Below are 14,744 nucleotides of genomic sequence, written 5' to 3'. Positions count from 1 at the left end.
GTATGGACCTGGAAAGTATGACATTACTTTGCAGGCTATCTCTGCAGTAGACTGCGACTCTGCCCCCTTTGGCAGTTCTATCTTGACGGAAGATGTTATAGTTGGGTATGGAAATCTCAGAATTTTTGGTGGCCTTCCTGAGCCAGGATTCAGACACGGCAAGGACATTAGGGTCCTTATATGTAACCTATATGTAACCTATTTGAAATTATGAGCGCTTATTACATTCACCTTTCATGTTTATTATAATACTTTCCATTCAAATCATATGGTTTGGTTTCAATACTTCCAAACCAAATGGTAAGTCCAGGTAGTGTCAAAAAATGGATGGGTGTTGGTTAAATTGTGATTTTGATGAATGGAGCTGTAATTTTTTGTCCTGTGATTAGCGGTGAGCAGGATTTCTGACAGCTCAACTCCTCTCACATGCTCTGTCTGGGATTAAAGGCAGAGGAGGGACTGGGTGGTGGAGCAAAAGGTACCAAGGCTGGCTGGATGAGTACGGTCCGGAGAGGACACAAAACACGTTCAATTCTTGCTCACGTTAAGTGAATTACTTTTCGCCAGGCAGGTGGTTATGAAAATCAGAAATGTCATGGAGTTACAGTATGGGTTGATTTAAGGCCCTTTCTGAGAAAAGTTGTACACATTCAAGTGGCAAACTCAGGATCACCAGTCAGTCCTCATCTGCACAGACCGCCACCCTCCAGCAGGCCAGCCAGACAGACGACAAGGACAAGATAAAAGGTGTGATTATGAACAGGCTGCGGAGATTTGGCGAAGGGAATGCGTGACCGCAGCAGCTGTAGGGCTCCACACTAGTTAAAATAAAATTACACACAGATGGTTATGTGGAAGCCAGATGAAACTCTGGTTCCACAGCAAATGCTTTGTGAAAGCATTATCATGTCCTTATCCAACATCATGTAAACATTATCTGTGGAAATATGGAGCTATATAAGACCTTAAAGTTATCGGAACATTTATGGAGCACATACTGACCTGGGCAGACTATACTACGGATGTTCTATATCACTTTTTGCCCATGTCAACATTATTAGAGCCCTGAAGTCAATAGGTGAATATATTGGGGTTGGCCTAAGCCCTGGTCACTAACCATTCTGTTCTAAATCAAATATAACTTTTGAAAGCCTGTCATCCCTAAGATCTTACATCTCCACACACAATCACATCACAACTGCTGCCACCAGATTTGCTATTGCTAATACTGCACAATTTAAAACACTTGCCCCATAATCCCCCCTTCCCTGATACAGGTGTAAATATTGGACTATAAATTGTGCCTTCCCTGTATTATACTTGGTCTAAAAATGTATTATATTCTAGTGAGCCATGTACTACATGTTCATGTACTACATGTTCATGTACTTCATGTACTACATGTTCATGTACTACATGTTCATTTACTACATGTTCATGTTCTACATGTTCATGTACTACATGTTCATTTAATACATGTTCATGTTCTACATGTTCATGTACTACATGTTCATTTACTACATGTTCATGTTCTACATGTTCATGTTCTACATGTTCATTTAATACATGTTCATGTTCTACATGTTCATTTAATACATGTTCATGTTCTACATGTTCATTTAATACATGTTCATGTACTACATGTTCATTTAATACATGTTCATGTACTACATGTTCATTTAATACATGTTCATGTTCTACATGTTCATTTAATACATGTTCATGTACTACATGTTCATTTAATACATGTTCATGTACTACATGTTCATGTACTACATGTTCATTTACTACATGTTCATTTAATACATGTTCATTTACTACATGTTCATTTACTACATGTTCATTTAATACATGTTCATTTAATACATGTTCTACATGTTCATTTAATACATGTTCTACATGTTCATTTAATACATGTTCTACATGTTCATTTAATACATGTTCATTTAATACATGTTCATTTAATACATGTTCTACATGTTCATTTAATACATGTTCTACATGTTCATTTAATACATGTTCTACATGTTCATTTAATACATGTTCACGTTCTACATGTTCATGTTCTACATGTTCACGTACTACATGTTCATTTAATACATGTCAATGTTCTACATGTTCATTTAATACATGTTCATGTACTACATGTTCATTTACTACATGTTCATTTACTACATGTTCACGTACTACATGTTCACGTACTACATGTTCATTTACTACATGTTCATTTAATACATGTTCATTTACTACATGTTCATGTTCTACATGTTCACGTACTACATGTTCATTTAATACATGTTCATGTACGACATGTTCATTTACTACATGTTCATGTACTACATGTTCATGTACTACATGTTCATGTACTACATGTTCATGTACTACATGTTCATGTACTACATGTTCATGTACTACATGTTCATGTACTACATGTTCATTTACTACATGTTCATGTTCTACATGTTCATGTTCTACATGTTCATGTTCTACATGTTCATTTACTACATGTTCATTTAATACATGTTCATTTAATACATGTTCATGTACTACATGTTCATTTAATACATGTTCATGTAATACATGTTCATTTAATACATGTTCATTTAATACATGTTCATGTTCTACATGTTCATTTAATACATGTTCATGTTCTACATGTTCATTTAATACATGTTCATGTAATACATGTTCATGTTCTACATGTTCATGTACTACATGTTCATGTAATACATGTTCATGTAATACATGTTCATTTAATACATGTTCATGTACTACATGTTCATTTAATACATGTTCACGTTCTACATGTTCATTTAATACATGTTCACGTACTACATGTTCATTTAATACATGTTCACGTACTACATGTTCATTTAATACATGTTCACGTACTACATGTTCACGTACTACATGTTCATTTAATACATGTTCACGTACTACATGTTCATTTAATACATGTTCACGTACTACATGTTCATTTAATACATGGTCACGTACTACATGTTCATTTAATACATGTTCACGTACTACATGTTCACGTACTACATGTTCACGTACTACATGTTCACGTACTACATGTTCACGTACTACATGTTCATTTACTACATGTTCATTTACTACATGTTCATGTACTACATGTTCATGTACTTCATGTACTACATGTTCATTTACTTCATGTACTACATGTTCATGTACTACATGTTCATTTAATACATGTTCATTTAATACATGTTCATGTTCTACATGTTCATGTTCTACATGTTCATGTTCTACATGTTCATTTAATACATGTTCATGTACTACATGTTCATTTAATACATGTTCATGTTCTACATGTTCATTTAATACATGTTCACGTTCTACATGTTCATTTAATACATGTTCATTTAATACATGTTCATGTTCTACATGTTCATGTACTACATGTTCATGTACTACATGTTCATGTACTACATGTTCATGTACTTCATGTACTACATGTTCATGTACTTCATGTACTACATGTTCATGTACTTCATGTACTACATGTTCATGTACTTCATGTACTACATGTTCATGTACTTCATGTACTACATGTTCATGTACTTCATGTACTACATGTTCATGTACTTCATGTACTACATGTTCATGTACTTCATGTACTACATGTTCATGTACTTCATGTACTACATGTTCATGTACTTCATGTACTACATGTTCATGTACTTCATGTACTACATGTTCATGTACTTCATGTACTACATGTTCATGTACTTCATGTACTACATGTTCATGTACTTCATGTACTACATGTTCATGTACTTCATGTACTACATGTTCATGTACTACATGTTCATGTACTTCATGTACTACATGTTCATGTACTTCATGTACTACATGTTCATGTACTACATGTTCATTTAATACATGTTCACGTACTACATGTTCATTTAATACATGTTCATGTACTACATGTTCATTTACTACATGTTCATTTAATACATGTTCATGTACTACATGTTCATTTAATACATGTTCATGTACTACATGTTCATTTAATACATGTTCATGTTCTACATGTTCATTTAATACATGTTCATGTACTACATGTTCATTTAATACATGTTCATGTTCTACATGTTCATTTAATACATGTTTACATGTTCATGTTCTACATGTTCATTTTACATGTTCATGTACTACATGTTCATTTAATACATGTTCACGTACTACATGTTCATTTACTACATGTTCACGTACTACATGTTCACGTACTACATGTTCACGTACTACATGTTCACGTACTACATGTTCATTTAATACATGTTCATGTACTACATGTTCATTTAATACATGTTCTACATGTTCATGTTCTACATGTTCATTTACTTCATGTACTACATGTTCACGTACTACATGTTCACGTACTACATGTTCACGTACTACATGTTCACGTACTACATGTTCACGTACTACATGTTCACGTACTACATGTTCATTTAATACATGTTCATGTACTACATGTTCATTTAATACATGTTCACGTACTACATGTTCATTTAATACATGTTCATGTACTACATGTTCATTTACTACATGTTCATTTAATACATGTTCATGTACTACATGTTCATTTAATACATGTTCATGTACTACATGTTCATTTAATACATGTTCATGTTCTACATGTTCATTTAATACATGTTCATGTACTACATGTTCATTTAATACATGTTCATGTTCTACATGTTCATTTAATACATGTTCTACATGTTCATGTTCTACATGTTCATTTACTTCATGTACTACATGTTCACGTACTACATGTTCACGTACTACATGTTCACGTACTACATGTTCACGTACTACATGTTCACGTACTACATGTTCACGTACTACATGTTCACGTACTACATGTTCACGTACTACATGTTCATTTAATACATGTTCATTTAATACATGTTCATGTACTACATGTTCATTAAATACATGTTATTTTCTTATTGGTGTTGCATTGTCGAGGAACCTGCAAGTAAGCACTTGGTTGGACAGTGTATACCATGTGTATCCTGTACATACCACTAATAAAAGTTAAAACATACAAGGGCAGGCTCAACCCTTTCCCTTTTTCAGTTTCCACTGCAGGAACAGATGGTTGTCTAGTCAAAAATCTACGAAAAGACAAAGATTCAGAGCACATTGAGTACACAATTGTTGTTGACTGTAACCAAAAACCACATCTGGCAAAGACCAACTTCGAACCATCTGTCTTTCACATCTTATATGAAGCAAAAACATATATTTCAGGCTGTAATAGTCATACTTCACAAACCCCTGCTCTGATTTTGATACAAAACCACTTGCGATAATGTGTGGGGAATTTCACCTCCGCACCAGACTGGAAAACCATTTCCATCCAGACAAACGAATGCTCAGCAGAATAACAGACACTTCTTGGGCATCTAGTCCGATCTATCATAATTTTCCCTAACTAGGCTGTCTGGTTATGTTCACATGTTCAGGCGGTCAGGTTTCAGCCAGCCTGTGTTGCGAGCCTGTCCTTCACCCAAAAACCTCTCTACCCATCTCTTCCACAACATCAATTGTCCTACAGCTCACGCAAACAATATTCCATATGGCACCACTGGGTCAGACACTGGACTGACCCTTCACGGAGGGAACTAAGGACAGAGTTGAATTCCATTTCAGTTCCTGCCAATTTAACTGGACATGGGATTTCTTCTGAATTGGAAAGTGATTGAATTCCAGACTTTTCTTTTAAAAAATCATCCCATCCCAGACTATGGGTCATCAGATTTGTTAGGGAACTCAGTCAAAGCCATGGAAAGAAATGAATTACTCTTACAGTAGTAACTCAAAATCTCTTCACTACTCAAGCGGAGTATTTAGCGCCAACAAAGGATTGCTCCTTTTAAATTCTATTAGTACCAGTAGCTGTATAATCGGATTGAATGGCCCGTGTGTTTTCATCTACATGCTCAATTACAGGAGCCTGCCAGGCTAGTCGCCAGTGACTCACCTGGTGTAGGCTACCTCTCAAATCACTCAGACACCACCTCCTTCCCAGCCCTGGGTTGCCCCAGCCATTACAGCTGCCAATGCCATCAACACACACGAAGGAACACAGAGGAAGATAGGAGCAAATACAGGAGTAAATACAGGGCACTAATAAATAGAGCCACAAAATCAGCATCTGCTGCTACTGCATGTCATAAATCCATTTGGTTAAACAGTTCCAGGGATTTCAATATCTGACTATCTTTCCAAGCATTTGCATACTTTAGGGAAATAGCAGGGTGTGTGGTGGCGTATCTCCAGTTACTCATTAGATTGAGTTTCCTAGGGATCTAACCTGAAACCTGTAAGCAAACAGAGCCGTACAGCGAGTAGTTTCCTAGTTTCCAAGGCTTAGTCACGTCAACTGTGAAATGGTGGAGCCGGAGAGGAGGAAGAGGCCTCAGACTAGGAACGTTTGCTTTTCATCTAGAAGCCTTCTGCTTGTGAAAGAGTTGTTTATTGTGTGGCCTCGAGCCATAATACTCCTCCTAACCAGTAGCAATAATTTTACAACAGACTCTCGCTTTCTCTCGGGTTTTACATTATGAAATCTCACTTGCCATTCAGAGAGTTCAAGTTTTTCGTGACCATGTTCATGATTCAAAACACAATAGCAGCTGTTGATGAAATACATTATTGGTTGCAGAATTGCTGTAGAATAAGTCAACTAACAGCAATGTTCTACTGAGCCACGCAAAGTTCAATGACACGCTGCATTTCAGTATGGCTGGAGGATGGGGTAAACCCACTTGAATTCAATCAATTTCTGACATCACCCCTTTTGATTTGAAAGAAACATTCCATACATATTTGCCCATTGTAGACCTGAATGCCCAAGCATTCAAAGAGATAAAGCTGCTCAAAGTTGACCCATTTTGCATAACCCACCATGCCATGAGACATCCATGTCTTCATCACTGGAAAAGATAAACGGTTGAGATCGATATCATTTATAAGCTTACAAACACAGGGTTGTCAAACAATTTGATATTAATGTTTATCAAAATGTTATTTTTTCCCCCTTTGACATCAATTATTTTTTAAATGTGTAAACTCCAATTTATTTCATATTTCACATTATGTTGTAGCTTAGACCCCATTTTACATCATCTAAGGATTTTGTGTTGTGCCTGTCATCAGTTGAGACAACATGACCTTGGATACAAGGTGGATGTCATGTTTTGGCTGATTAAATGTACTATCATGGGAATACAATTGAAATGTCAACTTACAAATCGTACGACAAAGACAGTTGGAGGTCCAGTTGAATGTTGACTTGAATGGGAATATCCGTTTTAAAAAGGAGTGGTGATCGAATTCGTTGCTAAAATGCGGGACATGATTGTTTGGTTGCGGGATCTAGGACAAAGGGACAAAATGCATGACATTTGGAACATGTGGTCAATCTTGACCATGACCCTGGTGTCATGGAATTACCATCATTGGAATTAATCATTTCTTATAGGCTAAGCAGATGCAATATATCACTTTCGAATGAATGAGAATAACAATAACAGCCCCCATTGACTGACATTGTCCTTTTGCCAATGTTTGTAATGTGGGACCTTGTTCATAAGGTAAATCCATTTGAATTAAATCACCCACCTGGGGGGGGGTGCGTCACCTGGGTGGGTTGATTCACTGTTGTGGTCGGCCTGTCTGGGTTTCCCCCCTTGGGTTGTACCGTGTCGGAGATCTTTGTGGGCTATACTCGGCCTTGTCTCAGGATGGTAAGTTGGTGGTTGAAGATATCCCTCTAGTGGTGTGGGGGCTGTGCTTTGGCAAAGTGGGTGGGGTTATATCCTTCCTGTTTGGCCCTGTCCGGGGGTGTCCTCGGATGGGGCCACAGTGTCTCCTGACCCCTCCTGTCTCAGCCTCCAGTATTTATGCTGCAGTAGTTTATGTGTCGGGGGGCTAGGGTCAGTTTGTTTATCTGGAGTACTTCTCCTGTCCTATTCGGTGTCCTGTGTAAATCTAAGTGTGCGTTCTCTAATTCTCTCCTCTCTTTCTTTCTCTCTCTCTCTCGGAGGACCTGAGCCCTAGGACCATGCCCCAGGACTACCTGACATGATGACTCCTTGCTGTCCCCAGTCCACCTGGCCATGCTGCTGCTCCAGTTTCAACTGGCCTGGGCCCTAGGACCATGTCCCAGGACTACCTGACATGAGGACTCCTTGCTGTCCCCAGTCCACCTGGCCATGCTCCTGCTCCAGTTTCAACTGTTCTGCCTTACTATTATTCAACCATGCTGGTCATTTATGAACATTTGAACATCTTGGCCACGTTCTGTTATAATCTCCACCCGGCACAGCCAGAAGAGGACTGGCCACCCCACATATGCTCTCTCTAATTCTCTCTTTCTTTCTCTCTCTCGGAGGACCTGAGCCCTAGGACCGTGCCCCAGGACTACCTGACATGATGGCTCCTTGCTGTCCCCAGTCCACCTGACTGTGCTGCTGCTCCAGTTTCAACTGTTCTGCCTTATTATTATTTGACCATGCTGGTCATTTATGAACATTTGAACATCTTGGTCATGTTCTGTTATAATCTCTACCCGGCACAGCCAGAAGAGGACTGGCCACCCCACATAGCCCGGTTCCTCTCTAGGTTTCTTCCTAGGTTTTGGCCTTTCTAGGGAGTTTTTCCTAGCCACCGTGCTTTTACACCTGCATTTTTTGCTGTTTGGGGTTTTAGGCTGGGTTTCTGTACAGCACTTTGAGATATCAGCTGATGTACGAAGGGCTATATAAATAAATTTGATTTGATTTGACTTTTTGACAGCATCCCATTTGATTGAAACTTTTAGCTACATTTTTGCCCACGGAGGAAGTGGTCAGAAAGTGCCTTTTTGGACCTGAATGCCAAAACATTCCGTAGATAAAGGTTCCTCATCACTGGAAAATATAAACGGTTTAGTTTGACAACACTGTTTGTAATTGTATTATTTCTTGACAAAAATGTGCTTTAAAAAAAACACATTTTTTGCATAGCTTAAACCCCATTTCCCATCATCTGATGTTTTTGTGTTGAGCCTGCCTTCGGTTAAGACACAACATGCCCTTGAATGCAGGGTGGGTGTCATTTCAATCCTAGAAATATAATTCATAGAAAGGACCTACAGTATCCCTTCAGACCACTGCAATTTAGCTGCCACACCACTGACATTTTACATTTAATTGAAATTGTAACTTCTAATTACTACCACAAAGAAGACTGCCAGTCCACCCACCATTGAATGTCATCTTAAATGGTCATGTCAATTCTAGTATCCACATTCCTATGATATCAATAGGTTTCCTGTGGAAGGTCGACATTATTATTTAAAAAGGGTTGATTTGTCCCCGTATTTCTGTCAGACATACCAACCGGTCTCTTGCGGTCACTTTGTACTTATGGAAAGATATATAAATCATAAGGATGTGGTACTGGTGATGCTAAAACACTTCTCCAACCGTTGTTGAGAGCTGATATTCTGCACAGCGCAGGACGAGACGTATGTAATAGGCCTATTGTCAACCATCGCATTACCTCAAATCCTTTTGGACTATATTCAAGCTAGACTTGGAGGACAGTTAGGCCTAACTACTTACATAAAGTGCACTTCTGACAAAGAGCTACAAAAGTCATAAATGACCGTATTAGACTGAAAGGTCATTTCGTCAAACTTGTGAGGCTCTCCATGCTTATTAGTTGCTAATTCAAAGCACAGTATTTGTTGCTACTTCACTCAATCCCTTTTAAAAGTCTCCCTTCCTAACTGTTTTACAGTCCCTGAGACCAACTATGTTTCCTTGGCCAAATATTTCCAGATTTTCATAAAAACAGCATGTGGTCTCATTTCTGCATCACCAAATTTTGCACGATGCAAAAGAGTAAGCTAGGGGCAGCAGGTACCTACCCTGGTGGGTAGGAGCGTTGCACCAGTAACCGAAAGGTTACTGGGTTGAATCCCCAAGCTGACAAGGTAAAAAAATCTGTCCTTCTGCTCAAGCAAGGCAGTTAACCCACTGCTCCCCGGGCCCCCGATGACGTGGATGTTGATTAAGGCAGCCCTCCGCACCTGTCTGAATCAGAGGGGTCGGGTAAAATGCAGAAGACACATTTCAGTTGAATGCATTCAGTAGTAAAACTAACTAGGTATCTCCCTCTTGAGATTTAAGTATGGTTAGCTGACTAGTCTTTTTTTATTTTTATTACCAGGCAGCCAAAAATCAACCGAGCACACCACTAGGCAGCATGCCCTTGGATTGAAACAAAATACAGGAAGTCTAATAGTACAAGTGGGAAAGGCTGCTCATGCGCGTCAACGACCGTCTGCATAGCCCGGCGCGAAAATAGAACTTGGTTCTATTTGTGACTCTTGACGCACTACAAGTCCCACCTCTCCCATTTCCTTATTGGTTTATAGGAGCATATACCCACGTGGGTGATTGAATGATGAACTGAGGTCCACACTCCAGTCCAGTTGGTAGTGGTAATGCGCCCTAAAGTTGCTTTCCAACCGGCATATAAAGTCCAAAGAATAAGACTGAAGGAGGAGAGATTACTAGAAACTAACTTGGTTTACCCTTTTATCTGTGGATTAATTGTCAGAGTAGAGGACCTTGTGCATTTCAGGTAAAATAACAACCCAATGTTTATATCCCAGGACAAATTAGCTAGCAACAGCAAGCTAGCTAGCTAAATTGCCATGAATGTTTAATGCTTTTTGACCTAACCCCCAAATTAATATAGTTGGTTCAGGGTTCGTTTTGATATTTCAACCTGCGTGTCCTGATACCATCTGGTGTGGATGGACAAAAATCAACATGCGCACTCACGCCCAGTTTAGTAAGAGACGCTGCTGCCAACTCTAAACACCCAGGGCCATAGGAAGAAAGGCTTTCCCTGTGTGAATGAAGCAGCTCTGCTGTCGATTCATTCAGTGGGAAGGTAACCAAACCCCTGCACCATGCCGAGCCGTCAAACACGCTGACAGCTTCACCTGAAAGCATGAAAAAAAGATTCCTCCTGAATTACACTTTAATCCCAAACAGATTTTACGTGCAGCAGGGGCAAGTTAAATTAACGCTTGGCCAGACGTCGTGTGAAGAAGCCAGCCTGTGAAAAGTGGGTTCTTTCGATCCTCTGTTTCTCATTCGTGAATGTCACTCAAGAGTTTTGGGGTGTTTTTGTACATCCGCATTAAGTAAATTTCAAGTATCTGAACTGCATATGGTTAAAGGGATTTGACTTGAGCAAGTGCTCCTCCAGTAGAGATATCGAATGTAGCCACGCAATGTGAGGTGAATTAACATAGGTCATGTAGTCTTGACAGCTGTCACAGTGGTCAGGAAGACAGCACATGCAGCTCTGCACCTGAAGAACAAAGACAAATACATAACAAAGAAAAGTGGATAATTCTTTGACCTACAAAACAAAGCCCAACTCCTAATCCATCTATGGATTCCCACTCATTTCCTCACATGTTTGTGTGCCTTCTCCTATTACCATCTCTCTCGCTCTGCCTGCCTGCCCCCTCGCCTGGCATGCCAGATTACCGTCGCTAAGGAAGTAAGGAACAGGAGGAGGTGGAGTGGGAGGAAGTGCCTCATTGCCTCCCGACCGTGTGCTTTGATGTGCAGCAGGGGGCAGTTGGGGGCGAGGGTGGCAGTGGCCTGGCACTGGGGGAAGGTTATCTGTGAGACACAATATGGTGGGTAGCACACACGACCCTGAGGGGTGGGCCACCATGAGAGCAAGTCTGACATTATGACAAGCAGGCACAGTTCTGTTAATCTGTTCCATTATGATGTTCTCTCTAGATAAGAAGGTAATGGGGACAGGGAGCACCTTGACATGCAGAGGGTTAGCGAATGTGAAATATGATGTGGTCTCAAGAGATGGGCATGAGTTGGGCAGGGGTGTTGTGGGAGAAAGAGTTGCACATGTTTGCAGTATAACCTGTTATCGATAATAGTTGATAAGGCCACTGTGCTTTAACTTACAACAAAGAGGAACATTTTAAAATACAGTTAACAGAGAAAAAGTGTTGGATGCCTGTGACTTGAAAGGTAGAGTCAGCGTAATCTTGAAGGGGAAATCAGCTGTGTACTACACCCAGGGGTGTCATTGCTCCCTGGCCTCAGTGCAGGCAATGGTATATTAATCATGTAGTCTTCAGGGTTTGTGTCGTACAGCCATGGTATAAAAGGAATAATCAACTAGGGGTGTGCTATGGAAAATAATGAACAATGTGGACGGTGTGTTCCACAACGCACTAGTGGAGTGGAACTGACCTTCCATGGAGTTGAGTTGCACTGTTTTCCAGAAAACGCATAGAGCCCCTAGTTGATTATCCCTTTTATACCATGGCTATAATTGAACACATTTGCCACTAGAAATGTGTTCATTTGCCGGTATACATTTTTCCCCACATCCATTGAAGTAGCTAGCACGTTTTTACTAGATCGACACAGCAGTTGCCATGGTCACCAAACAAACAGACTTGCTAGTTTAGCTAGCAAAACCACCAGTCCTAGCTTGCTATTATGAGAATCGAATTCAGCAATACCAACACTGTTTTCAATTCGACTTTTGCTTTCAAAAAGCAGCTCAAAGGCAACATGTAAAAATTGACTATAGCCATTGAATTCTACCGTGTAAATATACCCCAAGTTAAAGGGAAATGGTTCACAAATTTGGACATCATACAATAATAACGAATTGCAGACCCTGGATATTTAAAACAGAGATTCTGCATTTTATTCTCCACACATAATTGTCTTCAATTGTGCAAGCATCCATATGGCGCTCAGAGAAGTATCATGCTTTTGGGCTGAACCCTTAAAACAAAAACATCTGGTCTTAAAATTGTAAACAGCCCACATTACCTGTATGTCCGGTTTTCATACAGCTTAACAAAAACCACTGCAGCTGCACTGGAAAAGTTCAAGGGTCACCTACGTGGCTAAATGTAAACAGCTTCGTCTGACTTGGGCATGCTTGTCACAGTGACCCAGTCCTGACCCTCAAGAGCTCAAAACTTGTACACTCTAAATCACCATATCAAAGCTTGTAGAAACAGCATATTATGTCCTCAGGCCTATGGCAATGTCACGGAAACAGAATTACACCTTTTTTTTGCCAGACAAAAACCATTGATTTCAAAGTTTAACAAACCATACAAGTCCATGCAAAAAGCATATTTTGAACTGTTTACGCAGAAAATTTTCACAAAAACACATTTACTGGCAGAAACGTACAGATGCAAAGTTAGGTAACAGAATTACAGTCAAATCTCCCTCAGTTTTTTTATGCGACCACGTTTTCCAAAAACGTCACATCTGCTCCAAATTAAGATTTAAACAATGTTTGCAGAAAGAATGGGGTGTCAGCTATGACATGACACCTTGAGTTTGAGAAATATATATTTGCTTATTGAACTACAGCAGGTGAAGTGGATTTACATCCGGTAACAGAATGACATCATGGGTCCCTGATCTGTACTGTACAGAAATGCATTATTATGGATATAATATCATTCCCTTCATGGTGATGTATCCTGTACACAAAAGTTAGAAAAATGCAATATCCTTCTTTTGCATATTTGGGTAATATTCTTCCCCCCGGCTATTATTGTAATGAGCTCTGCCCCCAAACAAGACCACGTTTGGTTGGTCCAGACCAAATCTGAACCAACCATAGTAGTCTGTTTCACAAGTTTGGACAGCACAGTAGAAGCACAGCAAAGTACAGTACAGCAGAGTTCAGTACATTATACTATACTGTCCAAACTTGTGAAACATAAACATCTATGATTGGTTCAGATTTGGACCAGCCAGTGCGGACTGACCAAATTTCAACCACTTTTCAACATCCATGGATGTTCGCTGTTGGTTGGTGCTCAGTAGGTGAGGATGCTTTTTAAAGTAAAATTGAAAGAGGGTTGGTGTCATGGTAAGTGTCAGTATGAACCGGGACAGGTGACATTAACTGGACGGAGAAAGGAGAGAGGGGCAGAGTGAGAGGGGGGGGGGGGTTCAGTCTTGCGTTGGCATTCAGACAACAGAAGGGGGGAGAAAAAAACAGTTGAACATAACAGTATGCCAGTGGAAGAGATGTTCAGTACGTCCCTAATGGACATGACCCCTGTGTGAAGTGACCCAACAGTGGTCTTTGACTTTTATTGATTTCCCAATTTGGTAACAGAATTACACATTTAATCAATTCATAAACAAAAAGTAATCAGTAAATACACTAACTATTTGGTAGGTCTACCTTTACTTGTTACTTCTGTGAACTTTCATTATCCTCCCTCATGAGAAATTACAAAATATCATCAAGTTATGTAGGTTTTTGATAACGGAAATACAAGGTTTCTTAAATTTACAGAAGGCAGAATTTTTTCTTCCTGAAACTAAATATAAAAGATGTTGTTGACCCCTTTTCCATCTGTTTGACCAGAAATCAAAGCCTTTGTTTATTCCTAAAAGGGAAAATGGTTGAAAAATGTATATATGCCTTAATTTCTCTAAAATATAGACTTATTTTTCATTTAACATGCTCCTATGCTCATGGGTCCTTTTACATGGAAATGCCCCTAAGCAAGCAATTGACCATTAGATTTCATGCTTTAAATCAGACAATCAGCAATGCCTTTGCTGGCACAGCTTTTACCACATTCTTGATGATATAATGACATTTCT

At 39.4% G+C, this 14,744-nt stretch overlaps 2 protein-coding genes across 17 annotated transcripts in view; one reads left to right on the top strand and one right to left on the bottom strand.

Moving 5' to 3' along the window:
- The window catches only part of mical3a (microtubule associated monooxygenase, calponin and LIM domain containing 3a), a 154,831-nt gene that overhangs the window by 79,248 nt on the left and 60,839 nt on the right, over positions 1–14,744 (bottom strand). The window contains exon 1 of one of the 16 annotated variants that reach the window (XM_046310619.1): positions 9,956–10,065. The exons of the other annotated variants lie outside the window; for them this stretch is intronic. The gene's annotated coding sequence lies outside the window, so the exon portion shown is untranslated. Of the gene's footprint in view, positions 1–9,955; positions 10,066–14,744 lie in introns of those variants that run through there. 16 annotated transcript variants of the gene reach the window in all.
- Positions 3,394–3,903, top strand: LOC123990267 (putative uncharacterized protein Q0144, mitochondrial). Its single transcript, XM_046290855.1, has one exon. It carries the CDS (start codon positions 3,394–3,396, stop codon positions 3,901–3,903), a length of 510 nt encoding a protein of 169 aa, XP_046146811.1.

Source organism: Oncorhynchus gorbuscha, linkage group LG02 (genome assembly GCF_021184085.1).
Source record: "Oncorhynchus gorbuscha isolate QuinsamMale2020 ecotype Even-year linkage group LG02, OgorEven_v1.0, whole genome shotgun sequence".
NCBI classification, from domain to species: domain Eukaryota; kingdom Metazoa; phylum Chordata; class Actinopteri; order Salmoniformes; family Salmonidae; genus Oncorhynchus; species Oncorhynchus gorbuscha.
This window is presented reverse-complemented; position numbering and strand designations above follow the sequence as displayed.